At 55.1% G+C, this 11,272-nt stretch overlaps 1 protein-coding gene and 1 long non-coding RNA gene across 2 annotated transcripts in view; both read left to right on the plus strand.

Moving 5' to 3' along the window:
• Window positions 1-989, plus strand: part of LOC127751626 (uncharacterized) — a 1,518-nt gene extending 529 nt beyond the window's left edge. Inside the window, exons 2-3 of the long non-coding RNA XR_008012184.1 lie at window positions 68-218; window positions 818-989. This is a non-coding gene — a long non-coding RNA (uncharacterized LOC127751626). The remainder of the gene's footprint in view (window positions 1-67; window positions 219-817) is intronic.
• Window positions 990-6,300: 5,311 nt separating this feature from the next.
• On the plus strand, window positions 6,301-11,071 carry LOC127751623 (alkylglycerol monooxygenase-like). The gene is made up of 7 exons (XM_052275417.1): window positions 6,301-7,266; window positions 8,592-8,719; window positions 8,841-8,992; window positions 9,798-9,901; window positions 10,247-10,409; window positions 10,510-10,661; window positions 10,745-11,071. The coding sequence occupies exons 1-7, from the start codon at window positions 7,114-7,116 to the stop codon at window positions 11,054-11,056; spliced, it is 1,164 nt and encodes a 387-aa protein (XP_052131377.1). The 5' UTR covers window positions 6,301-7,113; the 3' UTR covers window positions 11,057-11,071.
• The last annotated feature ends 201 nt before the right edge of the window (window positions 11,072-11,272 follow it).

An 11,272-nucleotide genomic window follows, 5' to 3' on the forward strand; every position in this document is an offset into this window, starting at 1 on the left:
TCGTAAGTTCGCATTTCACAAACTTGTTCTTCCCAAATTAAACGCTAGATCGTTTCTGTTGTCGCAGTTGTGTGCGCCACTCAACCTGTCCCCCTCCATCTCTGATGCAACCCGGTCTGGGGGTTGTATCAGCCCCGGAGGAGTATATAAATCGCTCGATTGCTTTGTTTTTCTTTCCTCCTCTCGCGTTCCTACTCCCTCTTCGTGAATCTGACACGGTATGTATGACAATCAGTCTTCCACTTTAGTTTTTATTGTTTTCCTGTAGAGGTGAACGACCTGCGAAACACGCCGGGCGTGCCTCCATTCCTAACGGTGGAGCCGTAGAGCTGTCCATCATAGGTATTGACGAAAACAAAATCTGATTTTTTGATTACATGAAAAAGGGAAATTTTTGAGAAACCCTTATACATTTGGAGGGGAGCTCATCATGTTGAGGAAATGCCTTAAGAGGGGTAATTGCACAAATTTTTTGCTTAGATATATATCTCACAATCTGACATTTTCTTAATTTTTATAGGAGTTCCTCAAAGTTAGTTAAAAAAAAAAAAAAAAACGCCTGTTTTTCGTGTTCTCTCTAATGAAAAAGTGGGAAAATCGAATTTCAACAAACCCCAAATGATTTATTTACTTCTTCATTTACCTTTTCTAAATACTTTTTGACTTTTTTTTCAGGACTGCAGGTTCGTATAGGAACCGGTCACGTGTTCCGGCTGCACCGAACGTGTGAACACGGCGGACGATTAAAAGCTCTGTTGTGCGCGAAAGGCGGGTAAGAGCGCTCACATCGAGTAACGCCGTGTTTTGATTTCATCAGGTTCGCATCTTCCACGCCGATGACAACGACATAAAAAAACGGAGATGGTAAAGAAAAAAAAAGGCGCAGAGGACGGAGCGCGGACCCCGCGTGTGTGTGAAGCTCCAGCTCCTCCTCCAGCTCCTGGAACGTCACACTCTAAATGTCAAGGGACAATTTTGTCCGTAGATTTGCAACGATTTCGTGCACATCCAGAAAGGATGCAATTTTGTTCCTAAAACTAGACAAATTGTGTGAAACTTCACACAATTTGTCCAATTAAGGGAACAAAATTGCATCCTTTCTGGATGTGCACGAAATCGTTGCAAATCTACGGACAAAATTGTCCCTTGACATTTAGAGTGCACACCCGCAACACTATCACTCCAAACGATTAAAAATAAAAACAAACTAATAATTAGTCCGACCCACGCGCTCGCTATCGACTGGACGAGGACGGGGAGTATCCGAGCAATCCGAGCGCGGACCGAGAGGCTCGCACATTTGTCAAAAACAGACGGAGAGGGGGAGGGGGCGGGGGGAGGAAGGATGTCCAAATTGTCCTTGATCAGTGTGTCCGTTTCCACCCGGGCACGCCACACACACACAGATTTAAGGAAGAAATCTCGGTCCTGGCCGTCGGCCAAGATTTTCTGGCCAGCTCGTGCCGCAGGATCGACGGGCGCAAATTTTTATTATTATTATTGTGTTTTTTGTGTGTTTTTGAAAATTTCCACATGTTCTTTTTGTTTTGTTTTTTTGCTTGAGCCAGGAACATGTGGACCAGTTTTCACCCCATTTGGACAGCAGAGTGTCTGAAACAAACAAACACCTTTGTGAATTTAAAGGCAGTATTGAGAAATTTGTCCACCGCTGAGCGCGCTTCTTGGGCACGACTGAAGCAGCACTGCAAAAAGGGACAGGAAAGGATAGGCGAAATGAAAAAAGAAAGAAAAGTACATCCTTATAGTCTTTGTCGACTTTTTCCAAATGCAGTTCGAGTTTGTACCTTTGAGGCGACGCGATATTAGTTTGAATCAGCCGCTCCCGTCCGGCGGGGCGTCGGTCGCCGTTTGTCAGCGGGGCGCCTCGGCGACACCCACATGCTAATGAAGCGTCCGCAGCCATAAAATGATATACATTTCCAACAATAAATTGCAGCGCCGACAAGTATAAAGCAAAAGTTATTGTTGGAATTATTGTTAATGGTTTTCGTCAAGCGTCCATACCGCGCCCCGTAAAAAAAAACAGAACGAAGAGTCTCTCTCTACTCTCTCTCTCTCTCTCTCTCTCTCTCTCTCTCTCTCTCTCTCTCGCTCGCTCGCTCTCTGTCTCTTTCTCTCTCTAACAGACATACACACACAGAGAGAGGTGCGCGCGCACGGGGCGATAGAAATCTATGTATTTGCCTCCCACTCGGGGGAATAAAACTAAGTAGTTATAGACTGTATAGTTGTTGTTGTTTTTTTTTTGGTTTTTTTTCACGGGGTACACACCACTACATTGGACCGCTCGCGCTGCTTCAAAACGTGAACCGAAAACGAAGTTCCACGTGAGGCTGCCTCCGGCTGCCGCTGAGCTCTGCTCCTCCTCTTCGCGGCGTCCTGGCCGAGGCGGCGGGCTGGCGCTGGCGGGCTTATATAACCAAAGCGTTTCCATTGTTTACGCACGGCCAGGGGAGTGAGCAGGGAGGCGGGCTGGTAGGTCCATTAGGCGGCCAGTCCAGGAGGGCATGTGGCGCCTCCAGAAAAAGGTGCGAGGAATAAATCAAAGTGCTCCCAAAAAATTGAGTCAAGGCTGGAGATCAATCTACCGCGAGAGGGAGGGAGGGGAAAGAGAGAGAGAGACAGAGAGACAGAGAGAGGAGGAGGGGGAGGGGGCACGATCCACTAAACCACATTCGAACCTGCGACCTGATCTCACCCAACACCTGATCGGTTCGGGCCCTTCCTTTTCCCTGTGCCGGTGTGCAGGGGCTCGGATGGCACGCCACCAACAGAAAATATCGCGGGACCGTTTCCCGCGATATCGCTCCACCGCGATCGCTCCACCGCGATCGCTCCACCGCGATCGCTCCACCGCGATCGCTCTGGAAACGCCGATCGCGGGCCGCGCCCGCCCCGCCACCACCGCGCGATCCCCCCGGCTGCCTTATGTAACCCCCATCGCGACATGTTCATAAGGCTTTATGTAATTAACACAATCGTTCATCGGTTATTACTATCATTTCGATGCAAGATGCGCTCTCCGCGGAAGTGCACCGTACCGCACCATAGCATGTACGTATGCATTTTTTTAGAATAATTTGCTCAACACACATGTCTGCAAACATTATTTATTTGAAATTGAAATTTAAAGGCAGTAAAACTTTCAGTGTCGTGTTTTTTTTTATCTTTTTATTTTTCGTTTCACTGAAAACGTTTGACACGCGCTGCTGATGAGCACGCCACATGCCAAACTAATCTGCTACTTTTCCGCGATGTTAAGACATTAGTGCTGAGTCGTTGGCAGTGGCGAAAAAGAGGCCCCGGCGGCGGCGGCGGCTCCTCCAAACAAAGTAAATTACCCGCCAAATTGCCATCCGTCTTCAAACACGCGTTCACGACTGTTCAATTTAGAGGAGGCGGCCGACCGTTCTGGTGATCAGGTGATCCACAAGTGATCCATCACTGCTCGCCTCGCCACCTGTCACTCCGTCCGTCACTCGCCGATGCACCTGCAGCTGGCGCACTCTACACAATTCACACATTCCCTGACTCTCCGTCAGTCACAGTTAGTTTCAGTCACAGACGTAGTCACACTCGGCCTTTACAAACGCACACACTCTTGCACAGTCGTACACACTTACATAAGACCGTTTGGCACGCGAGTGCGTTTCCTTTACGGGACCGGCCCAAGTTTCGGCACCGACCGTCATACTCTAGTCAACTTTCGAGTGATTATCCGCCTTTTCTTGCAGTCACTCAGATGCACCGTGAGACGCGTGCAAGTACTCGCCGTTGTGCGAGGTGGGTGTGTCACGCACGAACAACACCTGCTTGCACGTATTGCTGGAGATCGGTCCGCCCAATCACTGCATCTGAACGGAAAAAATACTGAATTTGCTAAATGAGCAAAAACTATTGCTAATTTGACCTTAGCTCAGAATACTGGCTCACCTTGCCAATCATCACGACGTACGGGAGCTAAAAGATTCGCCCTATACTAGGTTGCCTCGAAAAAAAAGATTAGTCCAGCAGAGGGCTAGGAAATAGACAGTTCCCTCGACCAGGTACCCCTCAATTTTTCGCCCCTCTCAATTAGCTACAACCAGAGGCTACAACAGTCAATATGGCGAGAAGGGGGAGCGAAGTGGTGGCCCCGCGGAGCGTGGTTTGTCCAAACTCTGCGTATGATACGTCCGCACGGCCCATACGTTCTGCGCTATAGGAGGGGAGAGGGGGGGACTTTCCCTGACTGGTAGCTGGTAGAAGCAGTCTTGGGAACTGTCCAAAAACGATGATATCTTATTAAAAAGTCCATAAGAAAATTAACCATACTTACGTTTTGGGAAAATGAAAATCCCCTAGTGCAGTGCAGTCCTGTCGAGTCCTGCTGGTACCGTCCAGCATCAGTTAATTTGCTCAGGTAAAATTGATAAGTTTAAAATCGTAAAACGTAGGAATTTCTTTTGAAACTGTTTGTTGACTGACAGAGACGATTTTTGTTGTGTCGGAAATGTTTGAAAATCTTCATAGTTTTACAACATGGTGCATTTTTTCTCTATTTGAAGAATATTTCACTTTTCACTTTTGCTCTTGCAATATGGTATGACCTTTCGATTGAGTCTTGTGTCAAGGTTATTTTATCCGGGGTCACTGATTACAAATTGTGATTAAAAAAAGTAATTGTTTCTCTTATTGTTGTTAACAAATTTCTTTGTGTACCGGAAATTATGAAAAATGCCCTGTGTCACCCGGGGGTAGTAGTAGCGGCCCGGGAGTGTACTGACCGGGGCGGTTCAGCGCAGGCCGCACTCGCTGCGGTAGGTGCGCTGGTCCAAGCCGCACACCTCGGCGGCCGGGTGCGGGGTCGGGCACGGGCAGCCGGCACGGGCCAGCGGCAGCAGCGCCGTGATCATCGTCGCGGCGACCAGCCCCAGCATCCTGAAGACTGCGCTCGTCGGCGTGGACCTATCGGCCGCGGGGTGCTGACGGTAGGGCTGCCTGCCCGCGAATGGTTCAGCCGGTTCAGCCTCCTAAAACCAGGCTTTATCTTTAGCTAGGAGCGTGACGGAACTTCAGTTCCTCTTGGCCCGCGTCCGTGTGCCCGTGTGCCCTCAAATCGGTCCTCCGCGCTGCAGTTGGCACGGCTGCGGTCGACATGTCGGGGTACGGCCTCGGGGGGCCTCGGGGGCCGCGGGCCTGCGGTCACCCCCTGCGGGTCGAACCCCTGCTGCAAGGGGGGAGGGGGGGAGGGGGGCAACGGTGTCGGTTACGTCGCCCCCGGTGCGACCGCAGAAACAATAACAGGGACGACGGTCAGGGGCAGCTGGAGGAGGAGGAGGAGGAGGAGAGAGGAGGAGTGTTTCTCATGGGGGCATCAACAACCCGAACGATGTGCGGCAGAGTGGACACCCACAATAACAAGCCCAACACAACAAGTGACAACAAACAGGGCCAGATTCAGCGGAGTTCTCTGCCAGTCCGAGCGCAGATGGGGCCGGCCTGCCGTGCGATTCAGGAGATCGTTCAAGCGAGGCTCTCCTGTACGTCCCGCATAGCTCCGTCCTTGTTGCACTCATAGGGCAGTGTTGAACGATCTCCTGAATCGCACGGCTGGAGGGTGAGGAGTGGATGCCAGAGGAGGGGAGGGGAGGGTCGCTCCTCAGTACCCGTGGCACGCGGCCGTTGCATAGCTAACTAAGCTCGGCCCCCCGCCCCGCCCCGCCAGGCCAGGCCGCCACACCCCGCCCTGCTGCAGGCTCGTCGGTCAAAACCTTTTACGTAAGCTCGACGACTGCAGTCCTACACAGAGTGTACTCTTCTATTCTCTCTGCCCGTCGTCGGGCGGACGGATGGACGGATGAATAGAAACCCGCGGGGAACAAACAAAGCGGCCCGCTCCGGGGTGCTCCGAGCTCTCCGCCGCGCTCCGCTCCGCGCCCGCCCTCCTGGAGCGCCTGCGAGCAGGCAGCGTGGGCCACCCGCCCAACACGGGCGGCGAGCGCGCGGCCCGCCCGGGGACCCTGCAGGCGCGCTGCCAGCCGCGCCCGGCCCGGCCCGGCCCTGCCCTGCCTGCCGCGGCGGCACCAGGAGGGGGAGGGGCGGCATCAGGAGGGGGTGGCCGTCGGCACCGGCGCCGAGGGGCCGGCCGCCGCCCCCCCAAGGGTGCTCGCCCCCCACACGGTGCGCCGGTGGGTCTTCCCCGTGCCCTGCCTGTCTGCTTCCTGCGAGGCGGAAGCAGAGGGACGCGGGGGCAGGGCGCACAGCAGTCGGCCGCGGAGGGCCCCGGGGGACGGTCGTTGTCGTCGCGGTCCTGGGCGGGCCAGCGCGGAGGGTCGGCAGGGTCCGCAGCAGCGCGGCGCCGAGCTTGTTGTTGGCGCCGCGAGCCGCCGCGCCGAGACGCGCCTATAAGTAGCCGCGGCGCCGGCGCAGGCGCTCACACCTCGATAACAAACCACGCGGTCATCATCTCGCTCGCTCGCTCCCCCTCTCGCTCGCTCCCCGTGTCTCGCTCGCGCTCTCGCTCGCTCGCACCCTCCCCCGACGCTCCCCGATGCTGCGCGACGCCGCCGCGCTCGGTCACCTGGACCTCCGCTGCCGCCGGCTCGCCTTCTACGCCTGGCTCATCCTCTTCGTGTTCGGCTCGGCCCTATGAGTATGAGAAGTTGGTCGGCGCGCGTTACGCAACCCAAAGACAGCAGCGGCAGCGGCAGCAGCAGCAGTAGCAGCGGCAGTAGCAGCGGTAGCAGCAGCAGCGCACAGTAGCAGCGACCAACCAGCGAGGAGCAACGCCTCCCCTCCTGCACCGGGCGTCCTGGGCGCGTCCCAAAGGCGGGTGCCACGCAGCCAGGCGAGAGCCACCCTGGCAGATCAGTCCTAGCCCGGGCGCACCTCCGTGTCGACGTGTATACCGCACCAGCCGACGGATAGCGCCACCGGCACCTCCCCGTCGACGGCCACCTCTCGTCGGCGCCGCAGTGCGTCGTTCTCCCTAGTGTTTGTGACTATGTGCCCCGGCGGTCGCCTCCAGTAGGTGCCGTCGGCTCCCCCAGCGCCTTCGCCGAGTAGTGCACCAGCAACGACATTACCTCCACCTCCGCCGCCGTCGCCACCATGGCGAACGCCACCGTCCTGCCCCTGCCCCGGCATCCCGTCGGCGGCCTCCTCGCCCAGCCACTCGAGGGCCTCGGCCGCATGTTCTACATGGTGGAGCCCGAGCTCACCACGTACAAGACACCCGAGGAGGTGCCCTTCTTCTTCAGACAGGTGAGTGTTTCGCAGGGAGGCCGGAGGACGGATCCGCCGCTTAACTGAACGGGCCACCCGGGCGTCGTTGTTTGCCCAGCCGGGACCGTTAACGGCCTCGGCGGATCGTAAATATCGTCCGACTGCGACGCTGACGACGATAGACTTACACTAGATTGGTATTCGTATTCGTGTATTCGGGGAGCCGGCCCGGGCAGAGTGCCAGCGCCGCACGGCGTCCCGTCGCCGCGCATACTATTCACAAACCTCTGACGTTGCACTCGCGGCCAGCGCGGGGGAGCGGGGGAAAGGGGGGAAGGGGTGTACCCTTGCAGCCCGTACGGGACAAGTACACCGTACACGCTCATTAAATAACTAACACCAGGGTGAAACCGCAAACAGGTTGACTGTTTTCTTTCGTCCCAGGTCGACATTCGGTCATTCGAGAGAGATGGTGGAGGGGGGGGGGGGAGGTATCTGCGCGTTATCTCCGTGCGAGAGTGCACTCGCGGACATGGCAGGATAGCGCGTCGCCGGCTGTCAATCAGGACCATCGCCACCTCCACCTTCCCTTCGCGAACGAGGAAAACTTTTCCTCCTCGCTACTTCTACCAAAAAAAATGGAAATGCTACAAGACTGACAAAATTTTGCGCTTCGGCGATAGAGCGACCCCGCTGAATAACGCCAACAACACGTGCAGCATATATATCGTGACCATACCGAGCGCGTTATGTACCACGTGACAACGTTTGTTTACTCGGCACGAGACACACATACGTGACAGGCCGCCGCCAGAAGAGTCTTCAATTAGACCCCCCCCCCTCCTCTTCTGCATCAGGCGGTGCGGGCGCACAGCGCACAGCAGCTTTGGTTGTCGTCGCCGCCTGGCCTAGAAAGAGGAGGGGATTGGGGGCAAAGGGATGGATCGCCAATCAGTGCGACACAGCCTTGCTGCTACCGCTGCTGCTCCTCTCCTCTGCCTGCTGCTGCACCGAACCAAATTGAATTCGATTTTCCCGCCGGGCGCGTCTCCTCCTGCGGCGCGGGGTTGGGGTGCGCTGGCGTTACTCGTTTTAAACGAGTGACTCATGTGTGGCCGCGGTCGACGCCCCCGCTCGCTCGCGGCCCGCCGCCCGCCGTGGGGTTCGTACCGCGAAAACAAAAGGCAGAAGAGGCTTTCCGAGTTGTCTTCGACTCGGCATGACGGCAATGCAACGAGGGTTCTTTTTTCGGGGACGGGGAGGAAATGCTTACGTGTTGGTAGACAGCTTCGTGTCACACGTGACATGGAAAAGAAGTCACTGATTTAGTTTTCGACTCACCCACACCTTTTTCTCTTTCGCAGGCCTGGCCGTACTTCCTGGCCTTCATCGTGCTGGAGAACCTCGTGCTCTGGCTGGAGCACAAGCCGCTCTCGCGCCTCAACGACTCGCTCACGTCCATCTCGCACGGCATCTTCCAGGAGTGCGGCAGGTATAGGTCATTCCGAGAGGTTTCCGAACTGCGGCTTTGGCCAAGATTTGCCGGCTTGAGCGGCCGTCTGCCACTTCATTTGTCCTTACCTGACGGCTTCTCTTTCTCTGCGCCCGCACAGACTGGTGTTCCGAGGCGCCGAGCATTGGATGTACATCTACATCTACGAGAACTTCAGGCTGGCCGAGCTGCCCTGGGACTCGGCCATTACCTGGTACCTGGCCCTGGTGGGCGTGGACTTCTGCTACTACTGGGTCCACCGCGCCAGCCACGGTCAGTGGTAGTTCGCATTTGCCAATCCCGTAACCTGTAATGCAAACACAAAGACAAACAACTCTGCGCTTCAGTGACTTGCAACGCCAGTCGAGAGACCGGCACGTGTGACCTGAACACACCGACCAACTTAAACTCACGTGTAAGCACACGTGTTAACTCACGTGTCCTCCAGAAGATACTTGAGCTACTCGTGAGACGGCACGTGACTTAATGCGCTGACCGCTGACTAAACTTTAACTCACGTGACGTGACTTGAATGCGCCGACTAACTTTAACTCACTGTTCTCCAGGAGGTACTTTAAACTGCTCGAGAGACGACACGTGACTTGAATGCGCTGACTAACTTAAACCCATACGTGTTCTCCAGAAGGTACTCAATCTACTCGAAAGACGGTACTCAAGCTACTCGAGAGACGACACTTGACTTGAATACGCCGACCAACGTTTAACTCACACGTTTCTCATTTCTCCATAAGGTACCTAAAACCACTCGAAAGACGACACGTGACTTCCACTCGCTGACCGGATATAACTCACCGGATTAACTCACGTGTTCTTTGGAGGTTGACCCCAAGGTACCACTACGCCGCCACTACTAGAGAGATAAAAACACGTGACCTGAATACGCCAGCTCTCTAGAGGAGACGACACGTGATCCGAACACTGACCGACACTAGCTTAGGCTCACGTTCTGGTTCACAGCAAATTACCACAACAATCATGCACCAAAAACACCTCTCGAGAGCAACCGCGTCCGTAATTTTAAATTACTAATTTAAAATTGCACTCTTTGTCCTTCCAGAGGTGCACATCCTGTGGGCGCAACACCAGGTGCACCACAGCTCCGAGGACTACAACCTGGCCGTCGGCCTGCGCCAGTCTCTACTGCAAGGATGGTGCGGATTTGTAAGTAAAACCTTCTCAAAATGCGACTCCCGCGCGTTCGGGCGGCGTTTCTAGAAACACGAGAACGACGTCGGTGAATAGCGGGAGCAAGAGGAGAAAAAAAACACCTGCTCACGTTTTTGGGTTGACTTGATGAAAAACTTTCCCCTCATCGACAGGGCCGAGGCTATTTGAATTAATCGCGCCGGCATTTCGTTGTTTTTCTCCACTCCGCGTAGCCAGCGGTTGAGAAAGCGGTGGTGGTTGATCGCAGATTTACAGACCAGCTTCTCGAACATCTATCTCTCTCGCTCTATCTCTTGCCCGCGAGTCTCACGCACCACCACCCTCCCTCTGCTCCCCCAGGTGTTCTACCTCCCCATGGCGCTGATCGTGCCCCCGGCGCACTTCCTCACCCACCAGCAGTTCAACCTGCTGTATCAGTTCTGGATCCACACCGAGACGGTCCAGACGCTGGGCCCGCTGGAGTGGGTGTTCAACACGCCCAAGCACCACCGCGTGCACCACGGTCAGTTGTCTGCGCCGAAACTACTTATTTTGGCACGTTTCTGTAACGTCCATTGTATGCATCGTAGTAACTAAACGACGCCTAATTTGACGCTCTCCAGGCTCCAACCTGTACTGCCTGGACAAGAACTACGGCGGTTTCCTCATCATCTGGGACCGCCTGTTCGGGACCTTCGCCGAGGAGCGACCCAAGGAGGAGACGGTCTACGGCCTCGTCTTCAACCAGCCCTCCTTCAACCCCTTCTACCTCCAGGTAAGCAACGCGGCGACGGCCGTCTGGTCTTAAGAGTGTCCGGCGTTCTTGTCGCTAACGCTAGCCGTGTCCTCCGCTTCCAGATCTTCTACAACAAGAACGTGATCAACAAGGTCCGCGCGATGAACGGCTGGAAGAACAAGGTGTCCGCTGTCGTCAAGGGTCCCAGCTGGCTGCCGGGCCGACCCTGGACGGGCGCCGAGGAGGACAAGATTGACGTAAGTCGCAAAGCTCGCACGTGTACTCTGGGGACACGCCCCTATTATTCTTTTTTTGTTAGGGTGTTAGGCACACTGACCTCGACTGCCACACCCCCATGGGGCCGTTCAGAAACCCCGTGGACAAGAGGGGGTACAAATAATGTGGGGTTCCAAAATGGCCAAGACGGTAATTAGAGTCCAAGGAGGCCACGTGATATTTTTACCACGGGGTACAAATATCACGCGGGGTCTCTATGAGATCCAATGATGTTCCTGACCATTTTGGTACCCCATATTGTTTGTACCCCTCCCTTCTTTTCTCCGCGTGGTTTCTGAGCGGCCCCCAATGGTACGGCATCAATCACTCTGCCATCAACTAACATCATTCCGATGTCAGTCGTCCAGCCCGCC

The sequence above is a fragment of the Frankliniella occidentalis genome, unplaced genomic scaffold, assembly GCF_000697945.3.
Source record: "Frankliniella occidentalis isolate FOCC.00 unplaced genomic scaffold, Focc_3.1 Scaffold617, whole genome shotgun sequence".
In the NCBI taxonomy this organism is placed as follows: domain Eukaryota; kingdom Metazoa; phylum Arthropoda; class Insecta; order Thysanoptera; family Thripidae; genus Frankliniella; species Frankliniella occidentalis.

Bases quoted from the DNA above. Each gene is read 5' to 3' on its own strand.
- LOC127751623 (XM_052275417.1), top strand. From the start codon at position 7,114: ATGGCGAACGCCACCGTCCTGCCCCTGCCCCGGCATCCCGTCGGCGGC. The intron at 8,720-8,840 runs GTATAGGTCATT...GCGCCCGCACAG, and splicing joins ATCTTCCAGGAGTGCGGCAG to ACTGGTGTTCCGAGGCGCCG. The intron at 10,410-10,509 runs GTCAGTTGTCTG...GACGCTCTCCAG, and splicing joins GCACCACCGCGTGCACCACG to GCTCCAACCTGTACTGCCTG.